This window comes from Schistocerca gregaria, chromosome 4, assembly GCF_023897955.1.
Source record: "Schistocerca gregaria isolate iqSchGreg1 chromosome 4, iqSchGreg1.2, whole genome shotgun sequence".
In the NCBI taxonomy this organism is placed as follows: domain Eukaryota; kingdom Metazoa; phylum Arthropoda; class Insecta; order Orthoptera; family Acrididae; genus Schistocerca; species Schistocerca gregaria.
This window is the reverse complement of record NC_064923.1, coordinates 662,420,413-662,445,801: the sequence shown is the minus strand read 5'-3', so window position 1 is coordinate 662,445,801 and position 25,389 is coordinate 662,420,413. Positions and strand designations below refer to the sequence as shown.

At 42.2% G+C, this 25,389-nt stretch overlaps 1 protein-coding gene across 1 annotated transcript in view; it reads left to right on the top strand.

Moving 5' to 3' along the window:
* The window catches only part of LOC126267176 (zinc finger and SCAN domain-containing protein 2-like), a 161,675-nt gene that overhangs the window by 93,164 nt on the left and 43,122 nt on the right, over window positions 1-25,389 (top strand). The window contains exon 5 of the mRNA XM_049972138.1: window positions 19,055-19,760. Within this exon, the coding sequence (XP_049828095.1) occupies window positions 19,055-19,760 (706 nt within the window). The remainder of the gene's footprint in view (window positions 1-19,054; window positions 19,761-25,389) is intronic.

Below are 25,389 nucleotides of genomic sequence, written 5' to 3'. Positions count from 1 at the left end.
CGGATGCACGCCAAGACCGTAGGATCCTACGCAGTGCCGTAAGGGACCGCACCGCCACTTCCCAGCAAATTAGGGACACTGTTGCTCCTGGGGTATCGACGAGGACCATTCGCAACCATCTCCATGAAGCTGGGCTACGGTCCCGCACACTGTTAGGCCGTCTTCCGCTCACGCCCCAACATCGTGCAGCCCGCCTCCAGTGGTGTCGCGACAGGCGTGAATGGAGGGACGAATAGAGACGTGTCTTCTTCAGCGATGAGAGTCGCTTCTGCCTTGGTGCCAATGATGGTCTTAAGCGTGTTTGGCGCCTTGCAGGTGAGCGCCACAATCAGGACTGCATACGACCGAGGCACACAGGGCCAACACCCGGCATCATGGTGTGGGGAGCGATCTCCTACACTGGCCGTACACCTCTGGTGATCGTCGAGGGGACACTGAATAGTGCACAGTACATCCAAACCGTCATCGAACCCATCGTTCTACCATTCCTAGACCGGCAAGGGAACTTGCTGTTCCAACAGGACAATGCACGTCCGCATGTATCCCGTGCCACCCAACATGCTCTAGAAGGTGTAAGTCAACTACCCTGGCCAGCAAGATCTCCGGATCTGTCCCCCATTGAGCATGTTTGGGACTGGATGAAGCATCGTCTCACGCTGTCTGCACGTCCAGCACGAACGCTGGTCCAACTGAGGCGCCAGGTGGAAATGGCATGGCAAGCCGTTCCACAGGACTACATCCAGCATCTCTACGATCGTCTCCATGGAAGAATAGCAGCTTGCATTGCTGTGAAAGGTGGATATACACTGTACTAGTACCGATATTGTGCATGCTCTGTTGCCTGTGTCTATGTGCCTGTGGTTCTGTCAGTGTGATCATGTGATGTATCTGACCCCAGGAATGTGTCAATAAAGTTTCCCCTTCCTGGGACAATGAATTCATGGTGTTCTTATTTCAATTTCCAGGAGTGTATTAATTATGCTACTAGGAAGGACGATGAACTGCCTTCTCACTCTGTTAGGTTACCATTCGTTTCTGGAATTACTGATTGCATCAGCAGAACCTGATGGAAGAATGGTATTATTGTAAGCAAATTAGACTTCTGCTGTCCAGTAAAAATGCACAAGCCAGAAATAATTTTAGTTGATGTTGAGCATCCCAAATAAGAGTCATAGTTTGCAATAGTTTTCTGGCTTAAATGCTAATCTTTTGACAACCAAAAAACAACAGAAATTGTGGAATTTTTTCAGTTTACTGCTCATAAGTAAAAAATGATGCACGCTATGAAAAATTCCCAAAATATCAAAATGAAAGAACATAAAATTTCACGTAGAATGATGTACTTAAAAGTTAAGGAGTTCAGTCCTTTAGCCACAACTGATCTGTAGTAACGCTGTTCATGTTTACGTTGCACTTCACTTTGCGTAGACCAGGACTGTGTCCTAGGCATGCCTGATGTTAACTGACTGGGAACGGCCTGTGCTGCCTGAGTTGTTGTTGTTGTTGTTGCTGTTACGCCGGCAGAGGTCGTGTCCGAATTCTCACGTGCCCTCTGGTGGATGAGACTCTACTTGCGGCAAGTACCGTCCTTGACGTGCCGTGCCGATGTGCGTCTCCCGCGATCTTTCTGGTGGCTACTGCACTCCTCCTCCTTCGGGGAGTGAAGCCACTGTGATCCACTGTGTCGGAAGGTGGAGCGTTGGGCAGGAGCGATGACCTCCACATCCATTGGAAGGCCGGAGTCAAGGGGATCTGCCAACCCTCAAGCTGGAACCTTTGAATACGGCTGGAAGTGACCCACACGAAGAGGCTCCCGTCGTCCCACCACCTGACCCTGGGACAGAACGGGTGACAAGCTGGCGAACTGTGGATCCTGTTCCACCTTGGGAGGGGCAAGACCCAGTGGCGGGGATGATGGGGAAGGGATGACCACAGGTGAACCAGCCTCCTGAGAAACTGGGCCTGTGCATGGGGCCGACTCTCGCTGGGGCATCTCGAACGATGGCGATGACGGTGCTGGAGCTACTGTAGGCTGCCAAGGCTGAGAACCATCGCAGTGCGGCAGAGTCACAGTGGGGAGAGGCGGTAACGTCCCCTGAAAAACCAACACGGGTGCCGGCAATGGGGAAACCGGTGTCCGAGAGGTCGGAGGGTGGGTGCCCAAACGTGGACGTAGCTGATTTTGGTGACGACGTACCACCTGGTCTCCCGCCTGCAAAGTATAGAGCCGGCTGCCATTTCGGCGCAGGACCACCGCTGGTATCCAACATGGATTGCGACCAAACCCACGTGCCCAGACCGACATACCCAGTGGAAAACCAGGTACTCCGTTTTGCGAAGACTGGTGAGGACCAGGCCGGAGGAGGTGCAGCAGAGTCCTAGGTTGGCGCCCACGGAGGAGCTCTGCGGGGCTGCGTTCTCCCATGGTGTGGTCCATCAGGAAAAACATTAATGCCTCCTCTGCAGGAAATGCGTGCACATACATTTTCATCTGTGTCTTAAATGTGCGCACCACGCTTCCAGCTGTTGACCTGCGGCGTGAGAGACTTCATACGATTGAGAAATAGACAGGACTTCCTCAAGGGAAGAGTCTTCTAACTGCAGGGCCCGTTGCCGGACCTCTTTATCAGGGGCCAAACGAACAATGATGTCGTGTACCATAACATGGGAATATGACTCGCGACTGCTCCGTGACTAAATGACACTTGTGACTAAGACCGTGCAGGGTAGCGGTCCATGCCCAGTAAGACTGATGGGGCTGTTTCTTGCATTGATAGAACTCGACCCTAGCCGCCACAACATGCATGCGGCGGCAATAATATGAAGACAGCAATGAACACCATGCATCAAAAGACAGGGACGAGGGTTCCTGCAATGCCACTAGGTGCCGCAAAACTTGATAGAGTGAGGGAGATATCCAAGACAAGAAGAGAGCACGACATACCTCTGCATCGGCAACATGAAACGCCTGGAAATGCTGCCGAAGGCGATGTTCATACGCATCCCAATCTTCTGCCGTCTCGTCATACGGGGGAAAGGGAGAAGGGTACGGCGCTGGAGCAGACTGCGTGGAGAGCAACGGCGGAAGCACTTGTTTCATCGTGGCCATGAGCTCCGTCTGCTGCTCAACCAAAACCCGCACTAAATTGTCCATGCCGTGGAGAAGTTGCGAAACCGGAATAACGACGCAACACGCGAAGGAACGACCCTACTCGTCACCAATTGTGTAGTAACACTGTTCACGTTTACGTTGCACTTCACTTAGCGTAGACCAGGACTGTGTCCTAGGCATGCCCGATGTTAACTGACTGGGCACGGCCTGTGCTGCCTGAGTTGTTGTTGTTGTTGTTGTTGTTACGCCGGCAGAGGTCGCGTCCGAATTCTCGCGTGCCCTCTGGTGGACGGGACTCTACTTGCGGCAACTACCGTCCGTAATGCGCCTCCCACGATCTTTCTGGTGGCTACTGCATGATCATCAGAGTTCAGAAATTTTTATCAACTTGGCGGGAAAGAGAATTATGCTCACGTTCCAGTACCATCAAATCAGAGGAGGCTACTTCAGATAAAAATGTCAGGCACAAAAGTTGTAGATTATCATATTTTATGTAATAAAAGCTCCTAATGTTTAGAATTCACCCATTCCTATCCAAAGATACCAATAAAAATGAGGAAGCATTTGTAACTCTAAATTCCTGCCAACACTTTTTGTAAAGTTAAATTATTTTGGAACTCCAGATCATCCACATTTGCCCAGATATCCAATTTTAAGGGTGCTTTAGATAGGTACATACCTATCTAGCTCTTTAACTCTATGTATTAATATTAATTAATCATCATGCCAGTTAACATGCTTAAAATGTGAGTGGCAGCAAAAAATGCAAATAAATAGTTACTCCAGACGCTAAAATTTCCAATTCATAACCAGTATGGCTACTGTCAATATGAAATTGTTGAGAGATAAATTCTTTACAAACATTCTTTAACCAATGATTTTTATGTATTTAACATTCGTTTACAATTTATTTCCTTGATGTTTTTTTCTGCATTTTGAAGAAGGTGGTTGCTGGGAGGAAACTTCATCTTCCAGTTCTCTGTCTTCTAATAACATGGGATGTAAATCTATATCTTCCTTGACGGTGGCAATCTCTTCCATCAGTTTACATCAAATCGAGAAAGATATCCTCTTTCTGGAGAGTTCAGGCATGAAAAACACTTGCAGTCACTGCATATAGCCAAGCACTTTTTGGCTGCTTTCCTTCAGGAGCAAGCTGCGTGGCATCCATTCTTGCTTGTGAAAGTTATTGTTGTTGTTGTTGTTGGGTTGTTTTTTTGGGGAAGACCAGACAGTGAGGTCATCGGTCTCATCGTACTAGGGAAGGACGGGGAAGGAAGTCGGCTGTGCCCTTTGAAAGATTTGCCTGGAGCGATTTAGGGAAATCATGGAAAACCTAAATCAGGACTGCCGGACGCGGGATTGAACCGTCGTCCTCCCGAATGTGAGTCCAGTGTCTAACCACTGCGCCACCTTGCTCGGTGAAAGTTATTGTGTTGAGTAGTTCCTGGGGTGATGGCGGTTGGTGGTTGCTATGGGGATCAGACTGTTTTTTGTGGTGTTTTATCCCCTAATATCAGTGGATCCAGCTGATTGTTCCCCCAGATATGAACCAGAGGGAGTGCTGGCAAGCAGTGGCGTCGGCAGGAGGCAAACATGCCAAATTGGAGTTATTGTTTTTCGATAAAGCTCTTTGGAACATTTGTAGATAAATTTAATTCAAAGGTTTGGAGCCACCACCTGTGTACAAACACAAATACACAATATTTTCCACTCTTGTATCAGCGACCTTATCTGAGTGGTGTTGGGATGCATGAAGTCTGAAGCAACATAGTGGAGGCTTGTGTTATTTTGAAACATTTGTAAATTTGATTTTGCTCTGTCGAAAAATGTATAGGTGGTGTCAGAGTTACTGAAGGTGAAGAAATAACATCCCCTCCCCCATTTAGAAAGATTAGAATGTTTAGGAGTGTAACGGGATGTATCTTGATTGCCTTTTTCAGGTTCCATAAGAAAGATATTCGTGACAGGTTCTTCCTGCTCACTACTGTCAGCTATATGGTCAGTCAGCAGGACCAACAAATCAGTATCTTTCCTGACAATGAAGATTTTTGCCTCCCCCCTCCCTCCCTCCCCCCCCCCCCCTCCCTCCTCAATCTAGACTTTTGTTTGGTTGTGCCAACAATCAAGGGGTCTGCATCCTTAATGACCTGCTTGACCCGACACCCTTCACCAACATAATTTTTCTGTCAACACTGAGAGAAGACATTTCTTATAAGCTCATTTGGTAAGAAACATTCTTTTGGCGTAGTTGGTGACATTGTCTCATCAAATAAAACAGAGTTCAAGTTTTTCAGGCATATTCAGCAAATTTTATGCTTTTTAGCTCCCTCCTCAGGCTACCCATCAGACACTACGGTGCAGCTGGATACAAAGTGTTTTTGACAAGGTTCATGTACTTTTCAAGGATGGAGGAAAACTCTTAACCAGTATTCCACACAACTTGGGATAAGAGGAACCCACCATCAAGGACAAAGCACATGTTGCTAGCAATTTTAACCTTGGTTGGATTGAACAGTTTAAAGAGGTATTGGTTTTATTGTCTTGCCCATTATTCTGTTATCATCAAAAAGAGTTAATCAATATGGGACTAATCAAAGGCAAAATATGACTTGAGCTGTTGTGGTGGCTTCAAGGGAATGGGATTTGATGGAAAATTGTGTCAGGCTTTCAAGGACTGGTTCACCATGCATTGTGACTGTACATTTTATGTCTCGTAGTATCGATACTCAGGTCTTTCTCAGGAACTGCAAAAAGTTTTCTGAAAAGTTCACAAAAAAGTCTTTGCAGGAATTTAGCACTATGAATATGTCATATTCACTACTTTCTTTTCATAGGAGTATGTGAATTTTATAGTTAGGAGCTCTTTCTATGCAGAATGTAATACTCTACAACTTTCATGAATGGCAGTAGCATAGCCATTTTTGAGTTACAGGCTTTCGAACATGAGTGGAACTCACTTTTCCGCCAAGTTGGTAAAAACTGCCAATGGATTGTGGCTAAATGACTGAACCACTTTTAACTTTTAAGTAGGTCTTTTTGTGTGAAATTTTAGGCACTTTCATTTTGGTATTTAAGAAATTTTCTGTGGGATGTGTTGTTTTTGGGTTTTAAGTAAAAAACAGAAAAAGGTTCAAAATTTTCATGGTTTTCCGGCCTTTGAAAGCTTAGCACAAGCCAGAAACCATTGCAAACTCATATAACTGTTATTTGGGATGCCTAATGTCTATAAAAATTATTTTCAGCTTTTGCATAATTATCAGGCATTGCAGGCTATTGTGGGCTAATTTTATGGGCTATATACAAATCTTTTTTTCAGTCAGAACAAAATACAAGACTTTTTCTGACACAAAATGATCACATATGATCACCTCCACACTGCAGAAGTCTATGAGATGATATGTGCCTGTGGTATAGCATATATAGGTGAAGTGGGAAGGACTATAAAAGAATGTATGAGGGTTGACTGAAAAGTAATGCCTCCATCTTTGTAACTCTTCAACAGTTGGCAGCATTGATATGTGGCAGGTACTGGCTTGTTCCATAGCCTCTTCTCTACAACTCCAGTTGGTGGGAAGCCTTAGCACTGAACAGTTGTGTTGTTTCAGTGTAAAGTATGTAAACCTGCACAGATGGTCAGTCAATGCGATTGAAGCTACATGCAGTCATTGAATTCTTGACAGCAGAAGGTGGCACCCCAAAGAAGATTCGTCAGAGAATGAAAGCAGTTTATGGTGATTGTGTTGATGTGAGCGCTGTGCATCACTGGGCGAGGAAGTTTAAAGATGTTGAGGCGGGAACATCTGACCTGCATGACAAACAAAGAGTTGGACGTCCTGTGACAGCAACCCCTGAGTTCCACAAGCAAAATGTTGACAGATTGACTCAGGATGATCGTTGTATCACACAGAGAAAAACTGCAAGCACTATTGGCATTTCACAAGAATGTGTGGTTCATATTATTGCTTTGCTCAGCTATTGGAAGATCTGTGCATGAAGGGTCCCCCAGATGCTGATTCCTGAAATGAATGCGCACAGCCTTGAAATTTGCCAGGAACTCCTCTCACGTTACGAGAATGAACGTGACGCTTTTCTCCATTCAATTGTACCAGGAGATGAAATGTGGGTACACGATTATGACCCGAAGACGAAACGTGGGTCTATGGAACATCGACACAAAGACTTGCCCCATAAAAAGAAATTCAATACGCAGCCCACAGCTGGAAAAATCATGACGACAGTGTTCTGGGACGCAGATGGTGTTATCCATGTTGATTTCCTTGACCGTGGAACAACAGCAAATTCAGAGTGTTACATCACAATTCTCCGAACTCTGAAACAATGGCTAACAAGGGTTCGAAAGGAAAAGGGAAATGTTTTCCTGCAGCATAACAATGCCAAACCACACACTTCATGTGCCACCACAGCAGAACTTCAGAGACTGATCTCAGCACCATATGGCATCCTCCATACAGTCCAGATTTAGCACCATCTGACTTCCATCTGTTCCCGATAATGAAAGACGATCTACGGGGACATCATTTTGCTTCAGATGAAGACGTTGAGGGAACTAGGAGACAGTGGTTGTGGAAACAGAATGTCAACCTCTTCCGTGACGGCTTCAGAAAAGTTGTTCATCGTTGGCAGAAATTTATCCAATTGGCTCATGATTGAGTGAAAAATATCACATTCTAAGTATTATTTCTGCATAAGATTTATTAAAATATTCCCATCCAAACCCAATTAATGAAGGTGGAGGCATTACTTTTCGTTCAACCCTCGTATTAAGGAAAACAAATGCCTCTTGTGATTAAAACATTGCGAAATTTGTGGTAGGGGAATATCAGGAGAAATGCAGCCAAGATTTCAGTTTCAACAGTCTGCATGTGCTGGCCAAATACACCAATGTTTATAGAAGAAAAGTCCAACAAGCGGCTGAAATTCCCAAGAGTGAAAGTAACTTCAATAGAGAGAATAGCTTTAGCCTTCTGGCTTCGTGTTCATTCACCATAAAGAAAATGAATAAGCAGCTGTGGTACACAAGAAATAAAAAACAACATACAGGAAGGCATGCCCTATCCATTTTGCTTATGACAAATGACGATGGCCCACCAATAATACCAGGAAGAATTTTAACCAATCACTGTTTTTCTGCATACTTGTAGGTAAACTCCCTTCTTATCCAGTGATAGTGTCACATCAATGGTAGCCACAGGAATTTCACTTAGTAACCCCACTTCTTCATCATAAGCACAGGAAACTTTCTCTTTTTCAATGATGGTGGCCCACCAATGGTGCCGAAAGAATTTTATTCAGTCACACCACATCTTCAGCATAAGTGCTGGAAATCTCCATTTCTATCCAGTGAACTTGGCCCACCAATAGTAGCCATAGGAATTTACCCAACATTCACGTCTTCAGCATAAACAAAAGGAAACTACCGTAATACAAGAGAACACAACAATTGTCACTGACAGTGTTCAGGTAACCGTGGACATCGCAAGATCCTGAAGAAGAGCCCAGCAGAGGGATTGAAATGCCAATCATGTAGAAAAAATGTGACACAGCGTAAAACATCTTTCATTCAGTGACTACAGCCACGAAAGACTCTTACATGATATCTTAGGTTTCCTCAGTGTGATTAATGGTGTGTTCTGAGTGTTGAGTGTTCAGAAAAGTTGCTAATTCCATTTTATGGAATCGATCGGCTGAACACCGAAAGCGTGTTAGTCAATCTCTTACTTCAAAGACATAAAAAATGCTTATTTAAGTGTGCAACCAATAGACATAGACCTAAATTTATAGACCCAAAATAATAACATTCAAGATAATAGAAACTCCAGGTAAGAATATCAACAATGTAGGAAAAGATAGATTGCTGCTTACCATAAAGATAACACGCTAAGGAATGTGCAGGGACTAGAGTGCCAACAGGCACAATATCAGAAGCTTGTGGGGCAGGGAGGTGGGGAAAATGGAGCAAAAAAGGAGAGGAGTAAAGAAAGATGGGCAGATGTGTTGGCAGAGGGTGCCAAACAAAGAGGGTAGGAGATGAGAATGAAGAGGAGGCAATAGGACAGAGGGGGTGGAAACTATTCTGAGGAGGCTGTGGGGACAGTGTGTTACCGTAGGTTGAGGCCGGGATAATTACAGGAGCGGAGAATGTATTTTAAGGATAACTCCCATCTCTGCAGGTCAGTAAAGCTGGTGGTGGAGGGGAGGATCTAGATGGCTCAGGTGGTGAAATGGCCATTGAAATCAATCATGTGCTCAGCTGCATGCTGGGTCACAGGGTGGTCTACTTTGCTCTTGGCCACAGATTGGTTTTGGTCGTTCATCCTGGTGGAGAGCTGAGTGATAGTCATACCAATATAAAAAGCTTGTGCAATTATTGCGGCAGAGCGGGTAAATGATGTGGGTGCTTCCACAGGTGGCCTGGCTTCTGATATATAGGATAAATGAGTGACAGGGCCGGAAGTGCTGGGTGAATGGATTGGGCAGGCCTTGCACCGGGCTTTTTTACAGGGATATGATCCTTGTAGCAAGGCATTGGGATTGAGAATGGCGTAAGGATGGACTAGGATGTTGTGGAGGTTGGATGGATGACAGAACACTACTTTAGAAGTTGTGGGAAGGATCCTGGGTAGCATGTCCTTCATTTCAGGCCATGGTGATTGGTTATCAAAGCCCTGGTGAAGGATGTGGTTTAGTTGTTCCAGTCCAGGTTGGTACTGGGTGATGAAGGATGCACTCCTTTGTGGCTGATTCTTGGAGATGGTGAGAGGATTGGGAGTGTGAAGGGAAATTTCACGGGTGATCTGTTTACAGACTAGGTATGGGGGTTAGTGCTTCTCTGCGGTGAGACTCTCATCATACTGGGCAAGGGAATTTTTGTCACTGCAGTTATGCCAACCTGCATGGCCAGGCTGTATGGGAGGGATTTAGTGGTGTGAAAAGGATAACAGCAGTCGAAATCAGATGCTGTTGGTGGTTGCTGGGTTTGATGTGGACAGATGTGCTATTAGAGAGGAAGAGGTAAGCATCTGGGAAGGTGGCATGCTCAGTTGAGGAAGGCCTTGTGGGGCAGATTGGAGAGAAAGCATTAAGATTGTGAAGGGATGAAGATAGGGTGTCTTGGCCCTGAGTCCAGATCTTGAAGATATAATCAGTGAATCTAAACCAGGCTGGGAGTTTGGCATTTTGGGAGGCTAGAAATATCTCCTTTACATGGCCCATAAGAAGATTGACAGAGGAATGTGCCAAGCAGGTGTCCATAGCTGTGCCATGGACTTGTTTGTATACCTTCCCTTAAAAGTAGAAGTAGTTGTGGATTTGGGTAAAGTTAGTAAGGTGTATGAGGAATGGGGGAATGGGTTTGTAGTCTGAAGGACGTCGGGAAAAGTGGTGTTCAATAGCAGTAAGACCTTGGGTGTGAGGAATATAGGAAGGTGACATCAATGGTGACAAGTAGGGATCCAGAAGTTAAAGGGACACGGATGGTGGAGAAACAGTGAAGGAAGTGGTGGTGTCTTTGACGTGAGAGGCTACATTACGGGCAATTGGTTGGAGTTGTTGGTTGACGAGGGCTGAAATTCTTTCAGTGGGGGCACAATAACCAGTCACAATGGGGGTGTCCAGGATGTGTCATAGGAGTGAGGAGGGAAATGGATTTAGGGCAGAGGTTCCAGGAAGGATCTGAGGCTTTAAGCAGGAATTGGAGGTTGTGTTGGACTTCTGGGATGGGATCATGTTGTCAGTGTTTATAGGCGGAGGAGTCAGACAATTGGTGGAGGCTTTCCACCGCGTAGTCACAGCAATTCACAACAACAATGGTGGAACCTTTGTCTGCAGGTACAATGATTAGGCCAAGATTAGTTTTAAGGTTGTGTATGGCAATTCCTTCTGTTGCTGAAAAGTTTGTATTCTGCGGAAGGGACCCGAGGAAGGATGGTGAGGCTAAGTTGGAGGTAAGGAATTCCTGGAAGGGACCAGCTGGTGTTTAGTTGAGGGGGGGGGGGGGGGGGGGGGATCACGGTTGGATGGTGGTGTGAACTGGGAGAGACAGGATTCAGTGTTGGAATTAGGTTGGCTTTGGTTTGAGGGATTGGCAGCAAAGAAGTATTTCCATTGTAGGGGTTGGGAGAAGGAGAGTAGGTCTCTGACAAGTCCAGAATGGTTAAATTTGGGTATGGGGCTAAAGGCGAGTCTTTTGGATGGGGATGAAGCTTCTGTGGAGCAGAGGGTTTCAGCCCCAATCCTCCCACCACCTCCCAAGAAGCAGCCACAAAGGAGTACACCCCTTGTCGCCCAATACCATCCCAGACTGGAACAGCTGAACCACATTCTGCATCAGGGCTTTGATTACCAATCAACATTCCTGGAAATGAGGGACATCCTACCTGAGATTCTTCCCACTACTCATAAAGTGGTGCTCCATTGCCCACTCAACCGCCACAACATTTCAGTCAATCCCTATGCCCCTCCCAATCCCAACCCATTATCACAACGATCATATCCCTGTGGAAGACTTGGGTGCAAGACTTTCCCAATCCACCCACCCAGCACTTCCTATTCCATTCCTGTCACAGGTTTATCTTGCCCCCATCAAGGTCCAGGCCACCTGTGAAGGGAGCCATGTCATTTACCAACTCTGCTGTAATCTTTGTACAACTTTTTGTATTGGTATGACTACCACACCAGGATGACCAGCCACCGTTAAACTGTGGCCAAGAGCTAAGTAGACAACACTATGGCACAACATGTAGCTGAACATAAGATGCTTGATTTTAATGGCTGCTTCAGTACCAGAGCCATCTGGATCATTCCCTCTACCACCAGCTTTTCTGAACAGTGCAGATCGGAGTTATGCTTACAACACATATTCTATTCCTGTAATTATCCTGGCCTCAACCTACGGTAATGTACTGTCCACACACCCTCCACCCAACTGTCCTGTCGCCTCCTCCCCATCCTCATCTCCTACCCTCTTTGTTTGCCACCCTTGCCAATGCACATGTCCATCTTTCCCCACTCCTCTCCTTTTTTCTTCATTTCCCCCACCTCTCTGACTCACAACCTCCTCATGCTGCACATGCTGACATTCTCGTCCCTGCACATTCTGCCAGAGGTCTTTCCTTACCCCACCTGTACACTGTTATCCCTTCCCCTTCCCTTTTTCTGCCCCCTCCAGATTGCTGCTTCCATCCCACGTGATAGTTACATTCTGGCCTGAGCTGCCAGAGTTGGCAATGATATGTGCGTGAGATGTGCTTACTTGTGTGGACGAATAGTGCGTGTTTGTCTTTTCTGCCAAAGACTGTGGCTGCAAGCTTACGTGTAAGTGTCTTGTAATTGTGCCTGTCTGCAACTTAGTGTGTTATCTTTAGGGTAAGTAGCAATTTATCTTTTCCTACATTGTTAACATTCAAGATAAGTTAGAATTAAAACATATTTTTACAGAAATGAAAGTGATACAAATTGGCACATAGGTGTGGAAGTGGAAATATGTGGGTAATAAAAAGAAGAGAAAAATATTCGTTGTTTTGCGGAAGGAGAAAAATTACCATTATTATGTACTCTTTACTCTTCATATAATTAAGTATTCTTGTGGAAATATAACAGCAATTCCTAAGTTTTGATGGCCACATGCTTGATAAACTTTGTTACTAAATATAAATTATTTAAAGGATATCATCAATTTAGGGAAAGATAGAGTGCTATAGACTATAAAGATGACACATTGAATTGCAGACAGGCACAATTAAAATACACTTACACGTAACCTTTCAGCCACAGCCTTCATCAGAAAAGCAGAAAAACACATCATGCATTCTCACAAGCAAGCACACCTCACGCACCAATGACTACCAACTCCGGTAGCTCAGGCCAGCATGCCAATACAACTTAACATGTCATCTTTACAGTAAGTAGCAATCTATTTTTCTTAGATTATTGACCTTCCTATCTGGATTTTCCTTTGTCTGTTATTGAAAGGATAGATTGCTAGTCACATAGAGGAGGTGTTGAGTCACAGAGAGGAGCAATGAAAAAGATAACTAAAATATTTATTTATAAAATGTTGATCGAAATTCTTCTTATGAAGTAGAAACACACACACACACACACACACACACACACACACACACACACACACACACACACACACAAACACAACCACAGCCACAAGCACAACTCACATACACATGGCCACTGTCACTGGGCTTTGGGGTCCGACTTTGCCTTCATCTGACGTGAGAAGCAATCTGCTCGGGTGCTTGATACTGGTAAGGAGGATGCATGGGTGGGGTGGGGAGTAAGAGGGATAGGGATAGCAGAGTAGGGATGGGAGAAGATGCAGTGCTGCCTTGTGGGGGGGGGGGGGGGGGGGGAACAATAGCAAACTACAAGGTTCATGGGCTGGGTAGAAGGAGTGTGTATGTAGTGCTGAGGTGGGAGCAGGGAAGGGTGTGGGTAAGTGGAGGACAGAGCCTAGCAAAGTCTGAGGCTAGGGTGTTACCTTACCGGCACTCACACCAGCAGCAATACACACCCCTCCTGCCCAGCCAAAGCAAGGTACTGGTTAATCTTTTATCTTTCTAACCCCCCCCTCCCCCAGCCCCTCCCCCAGCCCCTCACCCCCTCCCCCCCACCCCTTCCACAGGACAACCTTCCGATAGTGCACAAAGCAGCCCTATCGTGTCTCTATCCTGTCTGTGCCACATCACTGCATGTTCCTACAGGCAGCACATCACACATCATATTCCCCCAGCCCTACTTGCTACCCCTCCCTCTCCATGCCAGAAGTCTCCTTGATATCCTCACCAACTATTCCATAAGCTTGCTGCTCGCATCAGATGCAGATACAGTTGGGGTGCAGCACATGCTGGAGACAGTTGACTATGTGTATGTGACTCTCTCTGTCTCTTTCTCTCTCCCTCCCTCCATGTGTGTGTGTGTGTGTGTGTGTGTGTGTGTGTGTGTGTTCTACTTCAGAAGAAGGACTTCCTCTTCAAGCTTAAAAGTGTGCTCGCACATGTTCACTTGTGTCTTCATCAAAAGGAGGACTTTGATTGCTATCTTACAAGCAAAGCACTTATTTGTTTCATTGTGCTTGTCTATAGCTCAGCTTCTCCTTTATGTGTGAGCAGCAAACTATTCTTTCCATAATATTGTTGTTCTTCCATCCTGTACTTTCCATTGTTTAAATATAGATGACGGAAGCCTTCTCAGAATGTTCTTTTCAGTAAATATTATTTGAATTTTTCGCTTAAGTCAACTGCCACTCTATCAAAATGCTAAAATTTCAATCATGCAAATGTGCATTTTATTTGTGGTTTATCTTGTAATACCCACAGATTACTTTCACTTGTAAATGAAATAAATTTCTTAAGAAAAAAAACACAACGTTTCAGAATGTGTTATTCTGAATAATTGATTGGGAATTCCTGGTTATTCATCATCTCATTATGGACAATTGCTGTCATCTACAGATTAGTGTCACTATAACATTCACAAACACTACCTTTCGACAGACATATGTTTGACAGATACATGAACAGGAACTTTTACTGTACATCACATTACAGTGTTTATTTTCTTTGCCATTTTCACAATAAAAACAAAGGATATTCAGCTAATATATCAATTTGTCTGGCACAGCAAAGATCCACTTAAAGTGAAAAAATCAATACAATGTTGCCTTGATCCCTGTTAACTCAACACAAAACAAAGGAGGAAACAAATTTACATGAAAATATTGAAATATAATTGTCAATTGTCATGTTGTTGTTGTTGTTGTTGTGGTCTTCAGTCCTGAGACTGGTTTGATGCAGCTCTCCTCGCTACTCTATCCTGTGCAAGCTTCTTCATCTCCCAGTACCTACTGCAACCTACATTCTTCTGAATCTGCTTAGTGTGGTCATCTCTTGGTCTCCCTCTACGATTTTTACCCTCCACGCTGCCCTCCAATACTAAATTGGTGATCCCTTGATGCCTCAGAATATGTCCTACCAACCGATCCCTTCATCTGGTCAAGTTGTGCCACAAACTTCTCTTCTCCCCAATCGTATTCAATACTTCCTCATTAGTTATGTGATCTACCCATATAATCTTCAGCATTCTTCTGTAGCACTACATTTCAAAAGCTTCTATTCTCTCCTTGTCCAAACTATCTATCATCCATGTTTCACTTTCATACATGACTACACTCCATACAAATACTTTCAGAAATGACTTCCTGACACTTAAATCCATACTCGTTGTTAACAAATTTCTTTTCTTCAGAAACGCTTTCCTTGCCATTGCCAGTCTACATTTTATAACCTCTCTATTTCGACGATCATCAGTTATTTTGCTCCCAAAATAGCAAAACTCCTTTACTACTTTAAGTGTCTCATTTCCTAATCTAATTCCCTCAGCATCACCCGATTTAATTGGACTACATTCCATTATCCTCGTTTTGCTTTTATTGATGTTCATCTTATATCCTCCTTTCAAGACACTGTCCATTCCGTTCAACTGCTCTTCCAAGTCCTTTGCCGTCTCTGACAGAATTACAATGTCATCGGCGAACCTCAAAGTTTTTACTTCGTCTCCATGAATTTTAATACCTACTCCGAATTTTTCTTTTGTTTCCTTTACTGCTTGCTCAATATACAGATTGAATAACATCGGGGAGAGGCTACAACCCTGTCTCACTCCTTTCCCAACCACTGCTTCCCTTTCATGCCCCTCGACTTATATGACGGCCATCTGGTTTCTGTACAAATTGTAAATAGCCTTTCGCTCCCTGTATTTTACCCCTGCCACCTTTAGAATTTGAAAAAGAGTATTCCAGTCAACATTGTCAAAAGCTTTCTCTAAGTCTACAAATGCTAGAAACGTAGGTTTGCCTTTTCTTAATCTTTCTTCTAAGATAAGTCATAAGGTCAGTATTGCCTCACGTGTTCCAACATTTCGACGGAATCCAAACTGATCCTCCCCGAGGTCCGCATCTACCAGTTTTTCCATTCGTCTGTAAAGAATTCGCGTTAGTATTTTGCAGCTGTGACTTATTAAACTGATAGTTCGGTAATTTTCACAGCTGTCTGCACCTGCTTTCTTTGGGATTGGAATTATTATATTCTTCTTGAAGTCTGAGGGTATTTCGCCTGTCTCATACATCTTGCTCACCAGCTGGTAGAGTTTTGTCATGACTGGCTCTCCCAAGGCCGTCAGTAGTTCCAATGGAATGTTGTCTACTCCGGGGGCCTTGTTTCGACTCAGGTCTTTCAGTGCTCTGTCAAACTCTTCACGCAGTATCATATCTCCCATTTCGTCTTCATCTACATGCTCTTCCATTTCCATAATATTGTCCTGAAGCACATCGCCCTTGTATAGACCCTCTATATACTCCTTCCACCTTTCTGCTTTCCCTTCTTTGCTTAGAAGTGGTTTTCCATCTGAGCTCTTGATGTTCATTCAAGTGGTTCTCTTATCTCCAAAGGTCTCTTTAATTTTTCTGTAGGCAGTATCTATCTTACCCCTAGTGAGATAAGCCTCTACGTCCTTACATTTGTCCTCTAGCCATCCCTGCTTAGCCATTTTGCACTTCCTGTCGATCTCATTTTTGAGATGTCTGTATTCCTTTTTGTCTGCTTCATTTACTGCATTTTTATATTTTCTCCTTTCATCAATTAAATTCAATATTTCTTCTGTTACCCAAGGATTTCTAGCAGCCCTCGTCTTTTTACCTACTTTATCCTCTGCTGCCTTCACTACTTCATCCCTCAAAGTTACCCATTCTTCTTCTATTGTATTTCTTTCCCCCATTCCTGTCAATTGCTCCCTTGTGCTCTTCCTGAAACTATGTACAATCTCTGGTTCTTTTAGTTTATCCAGGTCCCATCTTCTTAAATTCCCACCTTTTTGCAGTTTCTTCAGTTTTAATCTACAGGTCATAACCAATAGATTGTGGTCAGAGGAAATGTCTTACAATTTAAAACCTCGTTCCTAAATCTATGTCTTACCATTATATAATCTATCTGAAACCTGTCAGTATCTCCAGGCTTCTTCCATGTATACAGCCTTCTTTTATGATTTTTGAACCAAGTGTTAGTTATGATTAAGTTGTGCTCTGTGCAGCAAAATTCTACCAGGCGGCTTCCTCTTTCATTTCTTTGCCCCAGTCCATATTCATCTACTACGTTTCCTTCTCTCCCTTTTCCTACTACCGAATTCCAGTCACCCAGGTCTATTAAATTTTCGTCACCCTTCACTATCTGAATTATTTCTTTTATTTGATCATACATTTCTTCAATTTCTTCGTCATCTGCAGAGCTAGTTGGCATATAAACTTGTACTACTGTAGTAGGTATGGGCTTCGTATCTATCTTGGCCACAATAATGCGTTCACTATGCTGTTTGTAGTAGCTTACCCGCAGTCCTGTTTCCTATTCATTATTAAACCTACTCCTGCATTACCCCTATTTGATTTTGTGTTTATAATCCTATAGTCACCTGACCAGACGTCTTGTTCCTCCTGCCACCGAACTTCACTAATTCCCACTATATCTAACTTCAACCTATCCATTTCCCTTTTTAAATTTTCTAGCCGACCTGCCTGATTAAGGGATCTGACATTCCATGCTCCGATCCGTAGAACGCCAGTTTTCTTTCTCCTGATAACGACATCCTCTTGAGTAGTCCCCGCCCGGAGATCCGAATGGGGGACTATTTTACCTGCGGAATATTTTACCCAAGAGGACGCCATCATCTTTTAATCATACAGTAAAGCTGCATGCCCTCGGGAAAAATTACGGCCGTAGTTTCCCCTTGCTTCCAGCCGTTCGCAGTACCAGCACCGCAAGGCCGTTTTGGTTATTGTTACAAGGCCAGATCAGTCAATCATCCAGACTGTTGCCCCTGTAACTACTGCAAAGGCTGCTGCCCCTGTTCAGGAACCACATGTTTGTCTGGCCTCTCAACAGATACCCCTCTGTTATGGTTGCACCTACGGTACGGCTATCTGTATCGCTGAGGCACGCAAGCCTCCCCACCAACGGCAAGGTCCATGGGTCATGGGGGGAGGTCAATTGTCATAAGTACACTAAAATATTAAAAAAATGAATGTTTACTTTTGGCAGTCATAATTTGAAAAATGGTTCAAATAGCTCTGAGCACTATGGGACTTAGCACTATGGGACTTAACATCTGAGGTCATCAGTCCCCTAGGACTATGTAAACATAACTAACCTAAGGACATCACATACATCCATGCCCGAGGCAGGATTCAAACCTGCGACTGTAGCGCTCGTGCGGTTCCAGACTGAAGCACCTAGAACCCCTCTGCCACACCAGCCAGCCTCATAATTTCAAACAAAGCAATTTCAAATACAACATAGTACTTGTTTGATTCTTATGACAAATGGTGTATTGCATTTGAGTGTCAAATCACAACACCTCTCCTTTTTAATTAGAATTCTCTACATAAACATAGTTTGAAAAATTGAATTTCAAACATTTTGTTTTTTGATCTCAATTTTTCAGGTCCAATGTCTGTAGCTCATGGTCTAGTGGTTAGTATCACTGTCCCTGGACCAAAGTGTCCTAGGTTAGATTCCTGGATAGGTTAGATATATTCTCTTTTTCTTTTTTTCGCTTTGGGTCTGGGTGTTTTCATTGTCATAATCATTTTATTTCATCTTCATCACAAAGACCTGAAAGTTGCTGAAGTGGTGTCAAATAGAAACATTTGTACCACATGGCTGAATAATTCCAGATGAAGTTTTGTGGCCAACAATGCCATATGATCATTTTACTTTATTAGGTACAGTGCAGTACCAGTCCTTAATATTCTTATAGGCCTTTACATTTCTGTGAGGGCATCTAAGATGTGAAACATTTTGTTTGCATGTGTACAAGTTTTCTGGTATATTATAAACAAAACATTTCTACTTTTTCCAGAAGGCCACCAAGTTCTCAGGTGAAAAGCACTGAAGTTCGCTGCACAACCTGTGGTGATGTGTTTCCAACCCATGATGAACTAGAAGAGCACAGAGAAGGTGGTTGTGGTGCTTCAGAAGTGACTGATGCATCTGGAGGTGATGGAGCTTCTGATCAACCAGCAACCCGCAAAAAGTGGGAGCCAAAAGTGTGTACTGAGTGTGGCAAAGAATATCGTACCAACTACAAACTTCGTGAGCATATGCGACGACACACTGGTGAACGACCATTCCGCTGCTCTTCGTGCCCAAAAGCATTTCGCTCTAAAATTGGTTTAGCTCAGCATGAAGCTCGCCATACGGGAGAGTTTGAGTTCAGCTGTGACACTTGTGGGAAAGGCTTCCAGTGCAAATCATACTTGATTGTGCATCAACGAGTTCATTCAGATGAAAAACCATACCCCTGCAGTACATGTGGACGCCGATTCAAGATGCGTCAGAGCCTTTTAGATCATCAAAATAGACACCTCGGGGTGAAACCTTACCTTTGTGAGACATGTGGTCGCCGCTTCGTTACAAAAGGTCTCTGTAAATCACATCAGCGTATTCATTCTGGTACTGACAATCGTCGTCATCCCTGTAGTGTTTGTGGAAAACTCTTTGTCAGTAAATCCTATCTTGCAACTCACTTGCGGATACATACTGGGGAAAAGCCATTCATGTGTGAGGTCAGTGTATCTTTAATGAAGTTTTTTTCTGCCATTATGTCACTCTTATAGTATATTTTTTCAGCACTAAGATTATTTTTAAGGACTGTATTACATACATTATTTATCTAGAAGATAGAATGGATTTCTAGTACTTATCTTCTGGATGCAAAATTCTATTACTGGCGATATGCATATTTCAAAGTAGAGAAAACTTTTGTAGCTTCAAGAACTGTTATGTCCCTCCAAAGAGAGATAACACATATCCAAGGTTGGGAGAGACCCAACATCCATTTGCACTACTGGAATGTCACCGTCTGAAGGTAAGTATTGTCATTTTATTCTGTAAGCCGACCAAGGCGTTCCTTGAAGCATTACAAGGCAAAAGTAAAAGTATGCAAGTGTGTATTTATTGTGAAAGGAGGAGAGTTTTATGAGATTACAGTGACAAGTATAAGAAGAACCAGCTTTTTTGTTTTTGTTTTTAAAGCTGAGAGGTAGTGTGCCCATTGTCATTCAAACTCTGTTGCTCCAAGTGTGAACCATCACTGTAGTCTAGTGCTTAACATCTTTAACTACTAATCTAAATAATTCTTGTTAGACTGCACCAATTGCTAAACTACTTTTTATTTAATTTGATATACTCATAGCTGTGCGGTAAAAACAGATAACCTCATTCCGTGTTATACTTGTTAAATGGAAGATGGTGAAGACATAATATGTTCAGGTGAGCCTCTTTTTTTCTTGTGAGGGGAACTTTTACATGACACCAGAAGAGTCAAGAATGATCATTAGAATCAGGGCACAGAATGCAATATAAACCATTGCTGCATTTACCACTTAGCAAAAAATTTCTGTTTCAGTCTCTGTGTAAGACTGTTATAGTAAGGATTGTCATGAAGGGAATGATTAAAATTACATCTACAATCACATGCTCTGCAAATCACTGTGAAGTATGTGGCGGAGGGGACTTTCCATAGTATCACACATTGGGGTTTCTCCCTGGTACATTCACACATAGAGTGTGATCAGAGTGGCTTCTATAAATGCCTCTGCATGTGTGTTGATCTTCTATTTGCGGTCATTGTGGGTGTAACGTAGGGGTTGTAGTATATTCTTAGATTACTCACTTAAAACTGGTTCTTGAAACTTTATAATTAGCATTTCATAGGATAGTTGGCTTCCATCTTCAAGCATCTGCCAGTTCAGGATTTTCAGCTTTGTATAACACAGTCCTGTGGGTTAAACAAACCTGTGATAGTTTATGCTGCCATTCTTTGTTATTCATAAAGAACCTTTTTGCACTATGTATTTTATCCTCATTACCATCAGAAAACTGGCGTTCTGTGGATCGGAGCTTGGAATGTCATATCCCTTAATCGGGCAGGTAGGTTAAAAAATTTAAAAAGGGAAATTGATAGGTTGAAGTTAGATGTAGTGGGAATTAGTGAAGTTTGATGGCAGGAGGAACAAGACTTCTGGTCAGATGAATACAGGGTTATAAAGCGGTAATGCAGAAGTAGGTTTAATAATGAATAAAAAAATAGGAGTGCGGGTAAGCTACTACAAACAGCATAGTGAACACAGTATTGTGGCCGAGAAAGACACGAAGCCCACGCCTACTACAGTAGTACAAGTTTATATGCCAACTAGCTCTGCGGATGGTGAAGAAATTGATGAAATGTATGGTGACAAAAAAGAAATTATTCAGATAGTGAAGGGAGATGAAAATTTAATAGTTATGGGTGACAGGAATTCAACAGTAGGAAAAGGGAGAGAAGGAAATGTAGTAGGTGAATATGGATTGGAGATAAGAAATGAAAGAGGAAGCCGCCTGGTAGAATTTAGCACAGAGCATAACTTAATCATAGCTAACACTTGATTCAAGAATCAAGAAAGAATGTTGTATACATGGAAGAAGCCTGGAGATACTAGAAGGTATCAGATAGATTATATAATGGTAAGACAGAGATTTAGGAACCAGGTTTTAAATTGTAAGACATTTCCAGGGCCAGATGTGGACTCTGACCACAATCTATTGGTTATGAACTGTAGATTAAAATTGAAGAAACTGCAAAAATGTGGGAGTTTAAGGAGATGGGACCTGGATAAACTAAAAGAACCAGAGATTGTACATAGTTTCAGGGAGAGCATAAGGGAGCAATTGACAGGAATGGGGGAAAGAAATACAGTAGAAGAAGAATGGGTAGCTTTGAGGGATGAAGTAGTGAAGGCAGCAGAGGATCAAGTAGGTAAAAAGATGAGGGCTAGCAGAAATCCTTGGGTAACAGAAGAAATATTAAATTTAATTGATGAAAGGAGAAAATATAAAAATGCAGTAAATGAAGCAGGCAAAAAAGAATAGAAATGTCTCAAAAATGAGATCGATAGGAAGTGCAAAATGGCCAAGCGGGGATGGCTAGCAGAGAAGTGTAAGGATGTAGAGGCTTATATCACTAGGTGTAAGATAGATACTGCCTACAGGAAAATTAAAGAGACCTTTGAAGAAAAGAAAAAAGGCAACATCAGACACTCGATTCAAAACAGTAACTTGACTTATTTTATAAATCACAACTGTAAATAAATACAGAACGTAAGTTACTGGAATATTAAAGAAGGAAACTCATGCTGATAAGATCATTCGTCTTTGTAAGGACTCTATAGTTATGTTGCTACATAAATGAACTAAATTGTTTATAACATTTTTTATATCTGTTTCATTAAAAAATAAATCTGTTCATTATATTGCAGGATTTGTCCTCTTTCATCTGGTGTATCACAACTCTGAATTTTGTGATCAGTTCAGTTCTTTCAGTTTATTATAACCATTAATGGTAATAGTGTTAATAACTAAAAAGCTTCATACATGGATTTATGTTCAGTGAGCTTGCCCCATTGCCTTGGTTTCATAGTGTTGTTGGTTTTTCTATAGCATGATTTTAATTGAAACTGTATCCGTGATGGTATTCAAGGTCATAGTACCTTCTCCATCTTAGCTCATCCCATGACCATGTTGCTGGAACACACCCCCTTATTCAGCGTGGCAAAACTGCAATGACTGCTTTGCCATGTGACTTGCTAGTTACTTTTACTTGTTCTCATCTCGCTTGTCACAGTCTGTCTGATAGGTGGCTGCCCCAACAAACATTCACATAAACCCAGAATTGAGCTGTTAGATTCAGTCCATCTTGTGGCAGTTGAACCAGCTGCTTGTAATGCTACATACCCCAATTTCATGTATCACCTATCTGTCAAGTGCTATATCAAGTAGCACCATATTTTACTATTCGCACAATGATAAATAATTCCAGTTTTACCATAGATATTTAACTGTACCAAAACTCATGTAATAATTTTGTGAGCAGTAAATCAGTCAGTGTGAGCATTATAACTAAGAACATATACACACATAAATAATGCATCTAACCTAAACATGTTATTAATAATTTGTAACACTGATTAAATATTCATCTGCCAAGATAGTTAAAATCATTTATTCTTATAGATGACTGTTCTGCAATTCTTTGTTACCATCCTCGAATCTGCAAAAGATGGAACTGAAAAAGCTAGGATAGAGTAATTAACATAACAGCAAACATAATTATATCCAAAAATTTGCAATACAGGGAATAGCAACATACCATGTTTACATCATTGCATAATCTCCTCCTTCAATACAGTAAGTGGGGCTATACAATGTATATCCATGTTGGTATCATGATCTATACTAGAAGTTGGCATCTCATTAGGCACACATAAATTATTGTGCTGATTACAAGTTCTCCCATTCAACATCTCAGTTTTCTTTTGAACCTTACTCTATTTCTGCAGTCCCCATCATCAAACACCAGAACTCTGCCTTTTACAATTACAATGCAACCATACTTATCAAGAACATCCATTCCAAGTATAATTTTCTGAGCAAGATCAGGCAGCATGAGGCAACCTGTCTCAAAACATTGATCCCCAAGCTTAAAATTTAACAGAATTTCCCTCTTTATTGGCTTACTGCATCCCTCAGTTGGAGTCAACTCCACCAAATCTCTGCTTCTTATCTGTTTTCAGCATGATTCAGATACAGTTGACATGCTAGATCTAGAATCTAATGGTACAGTACTTTTTTAATAATTGATTGAGCTTTTTTGATCTGCTTCAATTTCTTCCCTGTGCTTCCTATCCAGTATACAAACACTTTTACACATGCCCCATATCCAGTGTCTGGACTTTCCTTAAACCAATCCTTAATCACTTCCCTTATATCCTATTCACTCCTTAATTCTCCAGTTTTCCGTGCCACTTTAAATTTTAAATTGTCGCATTCCTTATAAATTTAATTCTTTATGGATTGTAGCATAAGATACCCAGTTATTAACATCATACTCAGCTTCTTCTTTTCCATTCAGTTATTATTGATATTCATATCTGGAACAATCTGTCTACCTTCTATAAAAAGTATCAACTTCTTCCTCAGGGTAAAAATCAACAAAGTTTTCATTACGGCAGTCAACCTCAACGTCACTCACTAATTCATTATTACCATACATGATAGTATCAGGTGCACCCACTGGAATAGTCACAGCATTTATGTATACATCATTACTGAGGACTGGAAAAATTCGCATCTCGCAGTAAATGCAAAATAGGTATGAATTCTGCCTCAAAATGTGAAATTACTTAATGGACACTGTTTCATAGTGAATGTATCCAGATGAACTATTCTACCAGAGATAGTGTGAAATACCTTTATTTTCAGGATATAAATATTGAAAAGGTAATCAGTTTTCACTACTGGTATTGTACATCATCTGGCGAAGACCGATTTGAAAAGATGACATGCGTAAGAATCTGTTGCAAAATAAAAAGTGTATGAATGCAATGAGGTATCAATGTGCTCAATGATCTGCTGTCATACCAACTGCGGACTGTTGAATGGTCTTTTTAAGTTACATGCCACAGAATGCAGCATAGTACTCAGCTATGGGACCTAGCATTTTATAACAAAGAAATGTGTATGTTTGGGTTTAGCTGAAGCTCAAAAGATGGTATAATGCGGGCACTTTTAATGTGGCAAATTAGGTGGCAGTTGTTTTGAAATGTGGTTGCTTCTAACACTGCCAGAGGTCGGGGGTGAACTACTTGTTATCAATACTTTATTTATTTTTTTAGATCCATCTTTGAGCATCATATATTGTACAAATACATTTTGTTGACGTATTTACAGTACATGCACAAATAATAATACAAGGGAAATGAAATAAACACTAGAGAATAATTTCTTAATTTTACAGTACATAGAAAATAATGCAGTATGCAGAAGTATCAGATAAACTATTGAGATAATAAGGTAAATACAAAATAGTTTACAGTTAGAAATAAATTACGATCTCAGGTCATCCTTAGAACAGTTTTCAAATCTGAAATATTTTAGAAAGCCTTTTCTTTCAACCATTTTTCAGTTTTTGTTTTAAAGTTATTAAGTGAGATGTGATGCACCGGTAAAGGTGAAGTATTACATAATTTTATGCTCAGGTATTCATAACTAGACTGTTTTTTCTTTAATCTGGCTGTGGGCATATCTGTTTCATTTACTTAGTTTTATGGTGGTGTACAGTTAATTTCAACAAGCAATTGCTTGATAGCCATCTGTGAA